This window comes from Siniperca chuatsi, linkage group LG24 (genome assembly GCF_020085105.1).
Source record: "Siniperca chuatsi isolate FFG_IHB_CAS linkage group LG24, ASM2008510v1, whole genome shotgun sequence".
Classification (NCBI taxonomy): Eukaryota; Metazoa; Chordata; class Actinopteri; order Centrarchiformes; family Sinipercidae; genus Siniperca; species Siniperca chuatsi.
Genome location: NC_058065.1, coordinates 13,921,909 through 13,939,503, shown reverse-complemented (window position 1 = coordinate 13,939,503; position 17,595 = coordinate 13,921,909). Strand labels below are relative to the sequence as shown.

The window sequence follows — 17,595 nt, the reverse complement described above, 5'->3', positions numbered from 1 at the left end:
TTGCACTTAAAACGTTAAGCAAGATGAAAGAAAAAATGCTAGAAGACAGAAAGACAAAAACAGAAGCTGGTGGACGGACAGAGGGCTTTACCCAGTGGAAGAGTCCACTATGATGGCCCGGGGGTTGACCAAGTCTGTGTCAAACAGCGTCCGCCTGCCACTGCCATCCAGGTTGGCGCTTTCGATCATGTCAGGGTTTGAGTCCACCCAGAACATCAACCTACGTTTTGCATCCACCGCCAAACCCTCCGGACTGACCAGATCTACATGGAGCAGGGAAACCATTTAGAAAGTATTGAGGTCATTTAAAACATCATACAAGATTTATTATAGAAATGAAGGAGTGCAAGTGTGTGTTCTTACTTGTGTTAATGAGTATCTCAGGCTCGGCTCCAGGCGCCATTGAAGCTCTGTTGATTGTTCTTGCAGACAAATCTGTCCAATAGACTCGGTTCTCTTTGCAGTCATAGGCTAAACCAACAACTATGGAACCCTGGACACACACACATGAACATAAGCATACACATAATGAGATATGTTAACATAATTACAGCCACATCAGTATTGACCTCTTGCGGCTCGCTCCTTTTATTGTTTGTTCCATTTACGGTTTTGCCTCTTAACCTCCGGTTGCTATTGCTGGCTAAAGTAAATACAAGTCAACGGTCTCTGCCCTGATTGGTTCACACAGCCTACTATACATTTCTCAAAGCTGGAAACACACATCCACATTTATGAGAAGGTCATATGGTCAGAAACCACCTCATTCACCACAGATATCAGATTAAAAAGACCGTTGGTACAAAGATCATCAACGTTAACTAGCTTATAACCAGCTCGATTGTAGAAAGTTCTTCATAAGTCTCTAATGTTCTTCCAGCTCTGACAGGCCTTAACGCTATATGTTGTATTGTAAAACTGGTAAAACTAATATTTGCTCAAATGCAGGTGCAAGGTGATCACAAGCGGCAGATGTCAACCTACATAATGCGACACATTCCGATTTCTGGCGTAGACAGGAAGTTAAAAGGCAAAAGAACTGGGTTTCAAAATGGGAGATAATGTTGAGTAAAACTTTTTGTTAAACTTTAAACATCTTCCTAAAAAGTGACATCTCTTACATGTAGAGTCAGTAGTGTTTTGGAGCGGGTTGCATCTAGCCTGGTCCCGTTGAGAGGCAACGCTCCTATTTTCTGTCCCTGAGCGTACAGCAGTGTGATGTCAGTGTTTGTCGGAGGGGTCACATCTGGACGGGGCAATGGGCGCACAGTGGGTGGGGCCACTGAGGGAAGACCTGGGACAAGATTGGATGGATTAAAAAAAAGTTTCAGCCATGATTGGTGGCACTAACACTGACAAGAAAAAGTACAGTCGCATGTCATTCTGACCACGTAAGCAGACATGTGGTACAGGTGAAATGGTACTTACATGCAGGTTTGACAACATCATGTGATCGGGTGCCGGGAACCTCCCGCCCGTCCTGGTCCACACACCAGCAGTAAGTGGTCTCTCCGTAACACTGGACTGGACTGAGAGACAATTCACTATCTGTCATTAAAAACAATTTCAACTGCTGGTTTTTTGTGTGTGTGCGTGTATGTACGGTGTGTACCTGAATTGTCCATCTCGCTCGCACTGAGGCACGTATTGTTGCGGCTCTGGTTTTCCACCATAGTGCTCAATCAAACTGGCCCTCCAGCGCTCACACACACTCTCAGGGCGCTGGGTTGGAGCCACAGGGACTGAGGGGGACACGAATAAAACAAACCCAACGCTAGTACAATTTTTAAAATTAAATATAATGCTACATGGTTGTAAAATTACAATTCAGATCAAATACTGTTGTAGTTTATCATTATTTAATTATATTCTTAGGGCGTTTTCTAGCTCGAGTTTATATCACAGTGACAGGTGGAGTGCTTGATTAATAGTGTGGGGAGGCCCTTTGTTTAAAGAGGCACACACACATACACACATCTTGCTTTTGTCAATTTTGTTTACCTTGTAAAATCCCTTTTATAACTCACTTTATAGTTGAGCTTTAAAAATAAACCTGAAACTACTTTAGGCTTCCACTAATGTTTATACTGGCCTCTCTCCCTCTGTGTAAATTTCTAATGTGAGACAGCACAGCTTCTAGACTAAGAAGGAGATTAGGGTAATATTTGAATGGAGGGTGAGAAGACAACAGCTCTATAGTGAGATATCAGAGAGGTAACGAGAGACAAAGACTAACTAAACAATTAGACTAATGTCTTGTAATGCGTTTTTCAAGCAGAATTTATTGTGGAGCATGCTGCAATGCAGTCTTATGAATCACTTGGTTTTACTTCTATTTACTGTTGAACCACATGACCAGCTGAACTTAGTGGTTCCTGTGTAGCATGTAACATGTAGATTGTCCACTAAATCAATGATATTTCAATCCTCAGGCTGGCTTACTGTGTTGGCCATGAGTTGTATTACTTATGTGGGTACACATAAATAAAGACTAACTTCAACCAGCACACAAATTTAGAGTTTAATGTGGGTGTTTAATGCCTGCATCACGTAAACTGCTAAATTTAATTTGCGAATACAACTAAAATTGTCAAATTATGGGGTTACATCCCCACAAATAATGCTTCTTGTCTCAACTCCTGATTTGGACCAGAGGATATGAATCACAAACCAAAAATGAGCAGGAAATTCCCTTTCCTCCCTCATCATTAACTATTACAGAGGAATCCCTGAATAAAGGCTCCAGTGCAGTAACCACCAAAAAATAAATAAATAGAAAGACTGTGGTTGTACTGTGCAGCTTCTGGGTGTGAATGAGTGCAGCTGAATATGAGGCAAAGTAGCAATAAATTATGAGTTCAGATAAGTTAGGTTTTAAAAAAGCAGAGCAAACGTACAAATCCAAAAGCATGTGTTTGTCTCTCTGTGCATCAGTAGGGCGGGTGTAACACTGTTTTGTCACTCAGCTGGTCAGGCAGCCCGTCTTGTTTTGGTTTGGTTTCCTGGCAACAGCCGACAGCTCATCTTACCACGAAACGACCACTTCAGATGTTTGGATGGCCATAAATGGAATTTATAGGAAGAACTGAATCTATAGAACAACCTCTGTGTGTACCATAGAGTGTGAGTGAGAGGGCGAGAAAGCATCACAGAGAGGCAAAGATTCAAGTGATGTTTTTTCAGTTTAAATTGGAGCCAGGCTAGCTGTTTCCCCGAGTTTCCAGTCTTTATGCTAAGCTAACCAGCTGCTGGCTGTAGCCTTATATTTAGCGTACAGACATAGGGGGGTAATGATCCTCTCATCTAAATCTCAGCAAGAAAGCAAAAAAGCATATTTCCAAAAATGTCAAACTATTCTTTTAATCAGATTTAATTTCACATGGATGTACAAATCCTTGGCTGAATCAATATCTGTGAAACACAAGCAGTGATAATAATCTCACCTGGTCTGTCACAGTCTACAGATGGTGTACCAGGTGGTGTCCTGGTTCCTGCTCTTTCCTGTCCCCTATCATCCACACACCAACAATGTCCAGTGGAACCGTGGCACTGAAATACATAACAATTAAAAACAATAAGAAGAAGAACAAAAACAAGAGAAACGCGAAATAGAAGAAGCTATCTGTGTTTGCAGAGAAATCAAACTTTTACCTGTCGAGGTGTGTACTGTCCTTCTGCATCACACTGAGGTACATAGGCTCCAATTATAGGATATCCCTCTTCACTGGTAGTCTTTACACTGTCTCTGTGGTGCTCACAGTGAGTTTTGGGACGCTCTGGTTCATCCAGAGAAAATTAACAAATGTACATATGTTATTAAGAAACACACAAGGGTTCTTGGCAAAACGTCACTGAACATTTTCACAGATTAGCCTGTTGGACCTTAACTTGGCTGGTTATGTCTCCTGACTACCAAGACTGTTTACTTTGCTGTCAGTCCTTATCCAACCCTACCAACTCTATGCAGATGTCATTCATCAATCTTGTCCTTCATGCACATAGGTGGAGGCTGGAGTCAGTGCACTCAAGCTGCCTACTCATCACCTCAATTTAGCTGTAAGAAAACTATATTCTTTCTTCGTAATCCTGACCTCTGACTGTGAAAGAACCCAAAAATCCTGCATTCTGTCAATCACTTGTACTCACTTTATTTACAACGGTTTGGTCAGAGTTTTTGATCCGATGCACCTGTCTGTAAGACTTTCTGGTGAGCAAGAACTTTGTAGTTATTAATCCTGACCTCTGCAACACCTCTTTTTGGTGATCTGTTAAAATACTAGTGACTCCTACACAGCATGTTATTTTGGTACAATCCCCGATAACCATCTGACATGCATCATGGACATTTTTTTGTTATGTGGGTCTGCAATCTACAATATTTGGCTTGTTTAAGCTCTTCTTATATCCCTTATAAACGTTATACTATAAATATTTCTGGCTGGCCTCATAAAAGCCATATGTCTGAAAAAGAAGTTAGTGTGGAGATTCTCAAGTTAATGCATTTAGCATTGTTTATGGACACCTCACCTTATATCATGTCTATTGCAAAGATGTTATCATATAGAACATTATCAAACTTCTGGGTAGGAGCTGTACGTATAAGGAACATCAATTATTGCTCCACACTTACAGCAACAGGCCTTCTACCAAAATATGTTTCAGCATCAAAGGTTACTTTAATTTGTTTTGTGCAAAGAACAGAGGACCCTGTACAACAACGCAAAAAGCTTTCTAACTTGCAACAGGAGACGTCCCCTTTTCCTCAGTCAACCCCTCTGGGTTACAGTATAGAGTACATTAACTGTTCACGAATGAAACCGACAGTATCCGATTACCGTACTGCTTTCTTCTGGAGAGACCTCTTGATCTAAGAATTTGTTTTATTTTACTTTCACTAATTACATAACCATACATGCCTATTGAGCAGTAGTACTATATCTTAATGCCCAGTTCAAAGTAAAATTCAATGAGCTGATATACTGTTGCGCTGGGAGCAGCTGAGCAGAAATAGACATATGAATCCGAATGAATAGAAAAAGAAAAGTATTGTGAGGTAACGCAAAAATATTGCGAGGGAACGCAAAACATATTGCGAGGGAATGCAAAAGTTGTTCTAAAAAATTTCTCACTGTGACCTTTAGGGGGCTCTGTACAACATGCTGCAGAGTGTTTGTGTCTAAGTCCTAAAACTAAGTGTTATCTTGTTGTATCCACTATAACAATCATAAATGAAACATAGCAGGATAAAACTGCAGCCTCACCTGGTTTGTCACAGTCTTTGGGTGCTGTACCAGGTGGTGTCCTGGTTCCTGGTCTCTCCTGTCCCCTACTGTCCACACACCAACAATGTCCAGTGGAGCTGTGGCACTAAAACAATAAAGAAAGATAATTTAGGTATTGTATAATCTATAATTCTTTTCAAGTTACTCAAAGTCAAAAGACAGTTAAATAGGTCTGTCATTCGATGCTAACCTGCAGTAGTAGGTACTGTCCATCAGGATCGCACTGGGGCACATAAGCTCCAACTATAGGATATCCCTCTGGACTGATAGTCTGGGCTCTTTCTCTGTGGTGTTCACAGTGAGTTTTAGGACGCTCTGGTTCATCTGGAAAACATTTACAAGTTTACACAAGTTATTGAGCAACACGCACCTAAAATCCATATCAGCCCTGGTGAGTTATTATGTAAAGTTTCACAGACTGGCCTGTAGGAACTCAACATGCCTCATTAAAAGACTGCACTCCTCGCCGTCCTCCTATCCCACTATGCTGATGACAATCAACTATCTTGACAAGCTGACTTCTGAAAGACCTTTCCATTCTCTTTGATGGTCTGATGATGACTACTGCACATACTGCAGTCTTTGTACGATCCCTGGCACTCCTGAATACCTGGCATTCATTAAGGACATTTCTAGTTCTGTAGGTCTGCAACTGTACAACATTTGACTCTGCTCAGCAGTTTGTTAAAGCTCTCCTCATATCCTATACAAGCCATTATAAATCCCCCCCTGGTTGGACTCCTTAAGTATTTTCGACAAACCCTACAACTCATCAAGAATGCTGCAGAATGGTTGTGTCTAACTCCCAGATATTATGCGTTATCATCTTGCACCTTCACTCTGGCCTCCTGCTTCTTAGTTGATGCACATAGTCCACTCTGAGAGTTTGGATCGATATGAAACTCAGCCCAACGAGTCTTGGGCAGCTAGAATTAGCAGTCTCACCTGGTTTGTCACAGTCTTTTGGTTGTGTACCAGGTGGCGTCCTGGTTCCTGCTCTCTCCTGCCCCCTACTGTCCACACACCAACAATGTCCAGTTGAACCGTGACACTGAAATAGAAAAAAGAATAATTGTAATAGCCATAACAATATAGAACAAGGATGCATAGTATCTCATTTACAAAACAATCAGAATGATACCTGTTGAGCTGTGTATTGTCCATTTAGGTCACACTGAGGTACAAACACTCCTGATATAGGATATCCCTCTGGACTGGTAGTCTGTACACTGTCTCTGTGGTGCTCACAGCGAGTTTTTGCACGCTCTGGTTCATCTGGTTAAAAAAATGTATACATTTTCACAAGTGAGTAGGATACGAAGGTGTTACTAGCAAAACAGAGGTGAGTCATTATGTTTTCTTATAGACTTTCCGCTGCTCCTAAGTTATAATATTTAGGAAATACCAATTCAACACATCAATATCCTTCACAGAATAACATCTTCAAAGTACAAATAACCGTTTTTAACATTATATGACCTAATTTCTTGCTTTTGCTGATGGATGCTCTTTCCTCAGTCCCTATCCTCTTATACATTTTACAAGCTTTCCACTTTAAAAGGCTTTTAAGAGGTTTAGGATATACGGTCTCCTCACTGACTGTGCATGTGATGTTTTTACCACACATCTTTCACACTGAGGTACCACATGGTTCAGCACTGAGCCCACTACTATTCTCCCCCACACTAAATCCCTCAGCTCTATTGGGACAACCCAAAACCTTCCTGTTACTGCTGCTACTAGATTGTTCAAGATCTACTCATATCCTGCAAGGACTACTATAAATCCCTTCTGACTGGGCTCCTAAGTATTCTCTTAAGACCCTAAATTGATTGTACCCGCCACAGATTATCTATTATCATCCAATCCCTTCCTTCCGGTTTCCCGTTTAGCTGAAACCCAATATTTGAATGTGTCTATATGTCTTGACAACTTTGGATGCAACAAGTCTTGTGAAGCTAGAAACAGCAGTCTCACCTGGTTTGTCACAGTCTACATGTGGTGTACCAGGTGGAGTCCTGGTTCCTGCTTTCTCCTGTCCCCTACTGTCCACACACCAACAATGTCCAGAGGAACCATGACACTGAAATACACAATAATAGTAATCATAATGACAGAGGAAAGACATTACGTCTCAATAAATTAAAACCAGATCGTACCTGTTGAGCTGTGTATTGTCCATTTGAATCACACTGAGGTACAAACACTCCTGGTATAGGATATCCCTCTGGACTGGTAGTCTGTACACTGTCTCTGTGCTGCTCACAGTGAGTTTTAGGACGCACAGGTTCATCTGAGGATTTCAGATTAAATAATAGTAAATATATAGTCACTCCAGAGGAAGCCTTAATTCCAGTGAGCAGATACTTCTCTCTTTTTACTTAAATCATACTTCAGTGTATGTTACGATGGAGCATGAAGGACACAAAGAGGATAGACCCTTTCCCTTACCTGGTCTGTCACAGTCTTTAGGTGCTGTACCAGGTGGTGTCCTTGTTCCTGCTCTCTCCTGCCCCCTATTGTCCACACACCAACAATGTCCAGAGGAGCCATGACACTGGAGCAATAACGATTTATATCAAAATGATGGTTATATTTTTTCATGCTACTAAACATTGCATGAATTTCATAAATAAAACTATCAATCGTCATCAGATGCTAACCTGCAATGGTGTGTACTGTCCTTCAGCATCACAATGGGGTACATATGCTCCAGCTATGGGATATCCCTCTGGACTGGTAGTCTGTATACTGTCTCTGTGATGCTCACAGTGAGTTTTAGGACGCTCTGGTTCATCTAGATGAGAAGGATGGACAATAACAGAATAATATAAATATTCTTTTAAAGCATGTATAAGAGTAGATAGGTTAGGAACCCTGCTGTCATGCCAAAATGGATTGGTAGGGATTTAAATACACTGTGTAATACTAGATAACAATTAGATCAAAGTTATTCCTGTTTTCTTATACTGTAAAAAGTTATTTTCATTGTATACAGGAATAAAAACATCTATATATTTCTAATATAGACTAATTAAATGTATATAATAATTACTGATTATTGTTGATTAAGTTTAAGATATGGAGTGCATAGTCAGTCCTTCATTTTAATGTTAATTTTGAACAACAAATGCAGTCTATCATAAAACACACATGTCAATTAAGACTAGAAATTGTTACAGATGTACATAGTTTAACGCATTTCCTAAATCTCCTTTTACAAATTATAATTTTGTATTATAATGACATTATCCATTACTGCATAGGCTACTACTATAGGTTAATATTGGATATGTGGACTGGGCTGTGTTTGTGTAAAGACCTACAAATGTATTTTAAAATGGCACATTTGAAAGGGATGACTAGGGCAATGTTTAATTTCTCACTGACAACTCATAGTTAAAAGGGCCAAAGGTCATAAATCCATTCAGCTGATATATACACGTGTCAACTTTTAGTTAATATAAAAAAATAACACAGTTGCAGTTACTTTTACCAACAGTATATTTACCAAATGTACTTTTTTTTCTTTTTCTCTCATATTTTTTAGCGTCATCTTACTGTTTCACTCTGCTATCCTTTACTTTCAATGTCCCACCACACACAGTGATGTCACCTGTTTTTCCAGGCATTCCAAGGCTATGACCCAATGAACTCAATAGTGCACCACTTACCATGTTAGACACACACTCATGTAAACGTGCTGTCTGTTTGACTTGTGTCAGTTTTTACCACACATCTTCTGCACCGAGGTACCACATGGTTCAGCACTGAGCCCACTACTATTCTCCCCCACACTAAATCCCTCAGCTCTATTGGGACAACCCAAAACCTTCCTGTTACTGCTGCTACTAGATTGTTCAAGATCTACTCATATCCTGCAAGGACTACTATAAATCCCTTCTGACTGGGCTCCTAAGTATTCTCTTAAGACCCTAAATTGATTGTACCCGCCACAGATTATCTATTATCATCCAATCCCTTCCTTCCGGTTTCCCGTTTAGCTGAGACCCAATACTTGAATGTGTCTATATGTCTTGACAACTTTGGATGCAACAAGTCTTGTGAAGCTAGAAACAGCAGTCTCACCTGGTTTGTCACAGTCTACATGTGGTGCACCAGGTGGAGTCCTGGTTCCTGCTTTCTCCTGTCCCCTACTGTCCACACACCAACAATGTCCAGAGGAACCATGACACTGAAATACACAATAATAGTAATCATAATGACAGAGGAAAGACATTACGTCTCAATAAATTAAAACCAGATCGTACCTGTTGAGCTGTGTATTGTCCATTTGAATCACACTGAGGTACAAACACTCCTGGTATAGGATATCCCTCTGGACTGGTAGTCTGTACACTGTCTCTGTGCTGCTCACAGTGAGTTTTAGGACGCACAGGTTCATCTGAGGATTTCAGATTAAATAATAGTAAATATATAGTCACTCCAGAGGAAGCCTTAATTCCAGTGAGCAGATACTTCTCTCTTTTTACTTAAATCATACTTCAGTGTATGTTACGATGGAGCATGAAGGACACAAAGAGGATAGACCCTTTCCCTTACCTGGTCTGTCACAGTCTTTAGGTGCTGTACCAGGTGGTGTCCTTGTTCCTGCTCTCTCCTGCCCCCTATTGTCCACACACCAACAATGTCCAGAGGAGCCATGACACTGGAGCAATAACGATTAATATCAAAATTATGGTTATATTTTTTCATGCTACTAAACGTTGTATGAATTTCACAAATAATCAATCAATAATCAATCGTCATCAGATGCTAACCTGCAATGGTGTGTACTGTCCTTCAGCATCACAATGGGGTACATATGCTCCAGCTATGGGATATCCCTCTGGACTGGTAGTCTGTATACTGTCTCTGTGATGCTCACAGTGAGTTTTAGGACGCTCTGGTTCATCTAGATGAGAAGGATGGACAATAACAGAATAATATAAATATTCTTTTAAAGCATGTATAAGAGTAGATAGGTTAGGAACCCTGCTGTCATGCCAAAATGGATTGGTAGGGATTTAAATACACTGTGTAATACTAGATAACAATTAGATCAAAGTTATTCCTGTTTTCTTATACCTTAAAAAGTTCTTTTCATTGTATACAGGAATAAAAACATCTATATATTTCTAATATAGACTAATTAAATGTATATAATAATTACTGATTATTGTTGATTAAGTTTAAGATATGGAGTGCATAATCAGTCCTTCATTTTAACGTTAATTTTGAACAACAAATGCAGTCTATCATAAAACAAACGTCAATTAAGACTAGAAATTGTTACAAATGTACATATTTTAACGCATTTCCTAAATCTCCTTTTACAAATTATAATTTTGTATTATAATGACATTATCCATTACTGCATAGGCTATTACTTTAGGTTAATGTTGGATATGTGGACTGGGCTGTGTTTGTGTAAAGACAAATGTACCTTAAAAAGGCACATTTGAAAGGGATGACTGGGGCAATGTTTAATTTCTCACTGACAACTCATAGTTAAAAGGGCCAAAGGTCATAAATCCATTCAGCTGATATATACACATGTGTCAACTTTTAGTTAATATAAAAAAATAACACAGTTGCAGTTACTTTTACCAACAGTATATTTACCAAATGTATTTTTTTCTTTTCTCTCATATTTTTGTAGCGTCATCTTACTGTTTCACTCTGCTATCCTTTACTTTGAACTTCCCACCACACAGTGATATCACCTGTTTTTCCAGGCATTCCAAGGATATGACCCAATGACCTCAATAGTGCACCACTTACAAGGTTAGACACACACTCATGTAAACGTGCTGTCTGTTTGACTTGTCATTGACTTGAGGAATTACGGGGTTCACAGGTCAATGTTTAGCAAGAAAGCTTTGGAGAGCCATGACATAATACATCTGCTGATGCTGGTACTGTTACTGCAGATAACAAAACCGTTATAAGCACTCATGGGAAGCTGGATAGAGGGAGAGGTCTTTCTATTCATGTATATGTTTCTTTCTCACCTGGTTTGTCACAGTCTGTAGGTGGTGCACCAGGTGATGTTCTGGTTCCTGCTCTTTCCTGTCCCCTACTGTCCACACACCAGCAATGTCCAGTGGAGCCATGGCACTGAAAAATATACATTTTATTAATTTCTTGTGTTATATTAAATGAAATTCAGAAACAATATCAGTTCATCTGTCTGTCAATTAGCTAATCAGTCATTAGATGCTGACCTGCAGTGGTGTGTACTGTCCATCAGAATCACACTGGGGTACAAAGGCTCCTATTATAGGATATCCCTCTGGACTTGTGGTTTGTACACTGTCTCTGTGGTGCTCACAGTAAGTTTTAGGACGCTCTGGTTCATCTGGGTAGGAAAGCATAAAATGTAGTTACAGTAGAAATCTTTAACAGATAACACAAATGGGCCACAACTATAAAATAGTACTTTCCCTACTCTGTCAAGTCTGTTTGACAGAGTAGGGAAAGCTGGAAAAAACACTGCAAGATGTAGACATTTAAAAATTGAATATTCAATCCCTGTAGAAACTACAAACTACTACATTGAAAATTTCTTTAATCTAACTTTTTAATACATTTTCCACTTTCTTTCAGTTATTTGAAGGAATAGTTTGATATTTTGGAAAATTTGCTTATTCGCTTTCTTGTTGAGAGTTAGATGATTGATACGATCTCATGTCTGTACGTTAAATATGAAGCTAGAGCCAGCGGGCGATTATCTTAGCTTAGCATAAAGACTGGTAGCAGAGGAAACAGCTTACATACAAAACCCAAAATGTAGTAACCCAAAATCCAGTATTTATGCTAAGCTAACAGTCTCCTGGCTCTAGCTTAATATTTGGTGTACAAGGAAGAAAGTGAATAGGCTGATTTCCCAAAATGTTGAACTGTTTCATTAATGCCTGAAGGTCTCTATAGCAAGAGGGATGCCAAGTTGTCTGCTTGAACAATGATCTCATTCTAGAGCGGGGAGTTTCCTTTCAAATTAGATAAAATTTGGTGTGTACAGGCTGCCAGCCAAAATCTCACCTGGTCTGTCACAGTCTTTTGGTTGTGTACCAGGTGGCGTCCTGGTTCCTGCTCTCTCCTGCCCCCTACTATCCACACACCAACAATGTCCAGTGGAGCCATGACACTAAAATAACAATAGTAGTAACCATAATAAATTAATGTATTTTAAGTTTAAAAAATACGGATAAATTACTGAAATAATATTTCATGGATTAAACTAATTACAAGCACTGACTTGTAATGGTCTGTACTGTCCATTAGCATCACACTGAGGTACATAGGCTCCAACAACAGGATATCCCTCTGGACTGCTAGTCTGTACACTGTCTCTGTGGTGTTCACAGTGAGTTTTAGGACGCTCTGGTTCATCTGTATAGGAAAAAAAAAAAAAGAAATAATAATGAAAATGATTAATGAATGTGCTGTTGAACAAATGTGTGATCAGGTACTAATGCTGGTTCTCAGAGAATAGATTTTGTGATTTCTTTCTCATGCTGGTTAGCAAATTCTAGCATTTACATTTTCCATATATCTTTTGACCCCATCATATTCTCTTCAAATAATAAGCTTAAAAAAATGTGTTTATTAAATAATTAGCATTCAAAAAGTGGAAAGTGGTGTCCTGTCCACTTTCTCAAACTAAGCTAAGTTAACACAAAGATAAGAAGGCAGGTCCCTTTTGAAGTTAAGTTTCATCCTTCCATTCCTTCTCCTCCTCAATGGTGATGAGGCACACCAGGATGGTGTCATCTGCACATTTGAGCATTTTATGTGGTTTAATGGCCAGATGTACCAAGCTGAATCAAGTTTAGATCCATGAAAACAATGTTTCAGCAGCTAATGTTACATCCTGGTGCGAAAGTTTATACTTTGTGTGGTTAGCCCATAATTGTTTTTTTTGCCTCATTGGCTTTTCATTGGCTTTTAAAAGGGCACAGATTTGACAAAATAAGTCATTTAGTTTATTGGTTATGGTTAATCCAACTAAACCTGTGAAAACAGTTGTATGTCTTCTGTGGCTCTGGAGGAGCTTTGTCAAATCTGAGAAAATAAAATCTGAAGATGTCATAGTGATGTCATAAGTGGGTTATCTCAGTTTAGGCTTGGAGACTACAAAACAGAAAGTCTGCATTACAAACCAGAGGTGTGGAGTTTGAAAGATGTGGGTGTTTACCATGCAGGGAGGGTCTAAAGAAAGATGATACTCAGTTGCATTGTGGGTAATGTAGGACCCAATGTTTTGGAGCATGACCTATACTAAGGACTAAAAGTCAGGATATCTCGGCTCCTGCTGCTTCGATTTTGACCATTATTTTTTTCTGTCGCTCACAAGTTCCCGAACTTTATGGAAATTAAACACTAAATGACTGAAGTACCCCTTATATGCCAGAATAATAGTTGTGTCTTTGTGTAGGCCAATCTGACCAAATTGGTTTGCACAAAGCACAGGTTCATCTGGAGAGATAAAGATGAACAAAATAGAAAAATAAAAATACATACACTATCTAATTTTTTTACTAGGGAAAAAGTTAGCAACCTTGAAAACACAAATGTTGCCATCAAGAAATCTCTCTTTGATGCTTTTTGATACGATAGACTGTAAGTGTGGTTTTGTCAGTGGGTGTATATCTCACCTGGTTTGTCACAATCTTTGGGTGCTGTACCAGGTGGTGTCCTGGTTCCTCCTCTCTCCTGGCCCCTACTGTCCACACACCAACAATGTCCAGTGGAGCCATGACACTGTAATGAATTATTAAACGTTTCCAAATCAGTAAGTCACTTTATAAGTCAGCCATGCACTTTACCCGTCTATCTGTCAGTGCCCACCTGCAGAGGTCGATACCGTCCATCAGAGTCGCACTGAGGGATGAAGGCTCCAAGACTCGGTCGACCACCATGTTCCACTCCACTCTGCAGGCTGTCTCTGTGCTGCTCACACTGGCTCTTTGGGCTAACTGTCTGTCCTGTAGACAAATTATTAAAAAGAAAAACATTTTATGATTGTTTTTTTTTTCTTTCCTCCCATATATCTGATTTGGTTCATTTTGGATATGTATTGTTATTTATACAGTTATTGTTATTTCTACACTGCATACATATTCATATATTTGTTTATGTTCCTATCTAACAAACTGTACTTTCTGATATGTCTCTATAATACACCCACAGTGCTTTAATAGACAAACTGAGCAGCACTCATAGGGAGAGCTCAGAATGTGTAAAGTGAAAACTGAACTGAAAGCAACTGAAAATAATAACACTGGAATTAGAGACAGTAATTATCCCTAACTGTACAAAACCTTATAAAAATATTATTATGATAGTGACAACCTCAAAGCAGATCTTTCTGTGTTATTGAAAATTATATAAGATTTATATTGCAACTTTCATCACTGTCATGCATGACAATAGTGTAACTTTTTCTGACCTTCCTGCTGGGAACAGTAGAAGCCATCACCATAAAACCCAGGCTGGCACTGACACTGGAAGGAACCCAGTCCATTGATACATCTGCCATTGATGTGACATGGAGAGGAGCTGCATTCATCTACATCTATGAAAACAGAGGGAGCAAAAAATAAATAAAAAAATCAACAACCACAAATATAGAAACTCAAATTGGAATTTGGAAATAAATATAAATTCCACAAACTCCACAAATGAATACAGATATATAAATGATGTCTGGCTGCTGGCTAGAAATAAATCAGTTCAGTGGTATCTTATCAATATTTGGTTTGTGGTTTTGGATAATTTTAAAGCCTTATGTAAAGTATTACATTATCTATAGGGAGGGTTTAAAGGAAGTTCATCAAAAGTTCATACTGATGGGTGAAAGGAGAACACATACACAAACACACACACATACACATACACACACCGGTTAGGACCTCTCCTCCACACATTCCAAAGCAAAACACACATTGTGTCATTGGTCCATTTATCTTTCACTTTCACCCTCTCCCCTGTCTAATCTCACTCTCTCACATTAGTCCTCTTGTTCCCACTCTTGCTCTCATATTTGTCACCCATCCTCCCCTCTTGCTGTGTTTCCTAGCTTTTGCAGCTGTGCGTTACTGTTGTGGAAGAAATGTTATGCCTGTGCTTGGACAAATATGTGGCTATCTTCCAAATATTCATCTCATTTTGGAACATGCAGTACTGCATGCTCCAAACATCTCTTATGTGACCAACAAGTGTAACTGACAACCAACCCATGGGACAAGATGAGACCATGATGAAGATAGGAGAATGACATGGTTGCCATTTTAATAAAGTATATGTTTACAGAGGGTTCATTGTTATCTGCATGTGAAGAGCATTTACGGTACATGCAGAACGATAGGCTGACACTGCTTGATTCAGCAGAAAGATGCATGTTTAGTGGTTCTATTTGACGTTTTTATAGTCAAGCCCTAATGTGGCTTTAGTTAATATCTTTGCTGACGTAGTGTTTCAGTTAAATGATGGAGTGTCATGGAGCTCAGCTCAAAGACAAACCACTGCAATGTGCTTGTCATTCATTTTAGAGAATAATTAACAGGTGTTGAAACATATTGAAATTAATATAGCAACTGTGATTACATCAAAATATCAGGCCAACTATTGGATGGATTGCCATGACATTCTATACAGATTCCAGAGAATGAATCCTACTGATTTTGGTGATCCACAGTTTTCCTCTAGTCTCACTATGAGGTTGACATTTCAGTTTTTTAGTGAAATGTGTCAACAATTATTGGATGAATTGCAATGGAATTTGGCACAGGCATTTATGTATCCGTTAGGATGAATTGTTACAACGCTGGTGATCCCCTGACTTTCCAATTTGTGCCCAAAAGGACCTATCTAGAGCCAGTGTTTGGTTTGTCCATTCTGGGCTACTGTAGAAACATGGCAGTGCAACATGGCGACCTCCATGGAAGGGGACCCTCTCCCTCTGTGGATATAAAGGGCTTATTCTAAGGTAATGAAAACACAAAGATTCTTATTTTCAGGTGATTATACACTAATGAAAACATACTTATAATTATTATATTCCATTTCTGCCGATAGCTCCTCCTAAATGTTACACACTGGACCTTTAAAGCAAGACTACATAACTTTTGCCAAACAGCGCCACTGGGGCCCCAAGTGACAATTATGGGATAATGGTAAATACTAACACGTAGTGTTATAACAGCAAAAGTAAAGAAGAGTCATCAAATCAGAGAACTGACTTGGTAATGTCAGTTACACAGCATATAAAGTTAACTAACATTTGCTAACATTAGCCACCATAAGCTACTGGTCATACCAGACCAAATAAGGCTGTAGTGGCAAAACCCTTGAGTGCACTGAAGTCGCTAAAATGTTAACATGCTTTTGTTTCCAGAAAGAGCTCAGAACTCAAACCCATGTCATGTCATGAGTACATACTGTACACCGTAGTCTGGTCTTTAGTGCATTTCACTCATTGCAACTCACCAACACAGGTACGCCCGTCGTAGCCAAACTCATAGCCACTCTGGCACTGGCAGCGATGGCTACCAGGCAGGTTCATGCACTGAGCATGAGCACCGCATGAACTCAAGCCCTCAGTACACTCATCTATGTCTGTAGGGAGAGAAAAGGAAAGAAAGTGAGACCGTTTTTTCTGACTCATATGCCTGTAAACCAGGAATCCCCTATCTAACAACATGTAGCATGCTGCATGTGTATGTTAGTGTAAAAGCTGTAATTAAGGGTCATTACTGGTGCTTTTAGTGTATATACATTGTGTGCCTGCTTGTTTGTGTTACTATAACATGTACCCCCACACCTGGATTCTTGACTGCATTCTTAAATGTATTGTGCAATACACAGGACAAAACCACACACAGCTTATGTGACCAGAGAGAGACACTGAGGCCCAATCGTGGGAACAAAGGCCGAGCCTGGGGCTTTCCTAGTGCTGTCAGCAGGAGAGAAAGACCTGCTGCTGGGCTAATGACAGGCCACGCACCAGCTTAAAGCTTTGGAAGTCCCTGTTAACTACAGAATAAAATGAAGGATGAGGGCAAGACAGGATGGGACGAAGAGAAGAGAGAAAGATGAGAGTACACATGATTCCTTCCATCCAGCCATTACTTGACCCCTCTACACTGGATGGACAGATGTTGATAAAACACAGACACACTGCCTTGAACTGTCTTTAACTTTGTCTGCATGTGTTTGTGTGTGTAAGTAACAGACTAAGCAAAATGGAGGGAAGCATTGGTGTACATACACTGTCATGGTGCTGGACAGTATATCCAGAAAGACTTTA

At 39.6% G+C, this 17,595-nt stretch overlaps 1 protein-coding gene across 4 annotated transcripts in view; it reads right to left on the bottom strand.

Moving 5' to 3' along the window:
• The window catches only part of nid2a (nidogen 2a (osteonidogen)), a 49,148-nt gene that overhangs the window by 6,921 nt on the left and 24,632 nt on the right, over positions 1 to 17,595 (bottom strand). Inside the window, exons 16-42 of one of the 4 annotated variants that reach the window (XM_044188194.1) lie at positions 16,776 to 16,904; positions 14,737 to 14,862; positions 14,136 to 14,272; positions 13,943 to 14,048; positions 12,544 to 12,677; positions 12,327 to 12,432; positions 11,510 to 11,643; positions 11,297 to 11,402; positions 10,064 to 10,197; positions 9,846 to 9,951; positions 9,554 to 9,687; positions 9,372 to 9,477; positions 7,946 to 8,079; positions 7,734 to 7,839; positions 7,442 to 7,575; positions 7,260 to 7,365; positions 6,424 to 6,557; positions 6,228 to 6,333; positions 5,473 to 5,606; positions 5,262 to 5,367; positions 3,652 to 3,776; positions 3,444 to 3,549; positions 1,613 to 1,742; positions 1,429 to 1,529; positions 1,122 to 1,294; positions 364 to 493; positions 92 to 263 (exon numbers count right to left, since the gene is read on the bottom strand). In XM_044188194.1, the coding sequence (XP_044044129.1) occupies positions 92 to 263; positions 364 to 493; positions 1,122 to 1,294; positions 1,429 to 1,529; positions 1,613 to 1,742; positions 3,444 to 3,549; positions 3,652 to 3,776; positions 5,262 to 5,367; positions 5,473 to 5,606; positions 6,228 to 6,333; positions 6,424 to 6,557; positions 7,260 to 7,365; positions 7,442 to 7,575; positions 7,734 to 7,839; positions 7,946 to 8,079; positions 9,372 to 9,477; positions 9,554 to 9,687; positions 9,846 to 9,951; positions 10,064 to 10,197; positions 11,297 to 11,402; positions 11,510 to 11,643; positions 12,327 to 12,432; positions 12,544 to 12,677; positions 13,943 to 14,048; positions 14,136 to 14,272; positions 14,737 to 14,862; positions 16,776 to 16,904 (3,355 nt within the window). The remainder of the gene's footprint in view (positions 1 to 91; positions 264 to 363; positions 494 to 1,121; positions 1,295 to 1,428; positions 1,530 to 1,612; positions 1,743 to 3,443; positions 3,550 to 3,651; positions 3,777 to 5,261; positions 5,368 to 5,472; positions 5,607 to 6,227; positions 6,334 to 6,423; positions 6,558 to 7,259; positions 7,366 to 7,441; positions 7,576 to 7,733; positions 7,840 to 7,945; positions 8,080 to 9,371; positions 9,478 to 9,553; positions 9,688 to 9,845; positions 9,952 to 10,063; positions 10,198 to 11,296; positions 11,403 to 11,509; positions 11,644 to 12,326; positions 12,433 to 12,543; positions 12,678 to 13,942; positions 14,049 to 14,135; positions 14,273 to 14,736; positions 14,863 to 16,775; positions 16,905 to 17,595) is intronic. The other 3 variants (XM_044188195.1, XM_044188196.1, XM_044188197.1) reach the window with 3 other exon arrangements.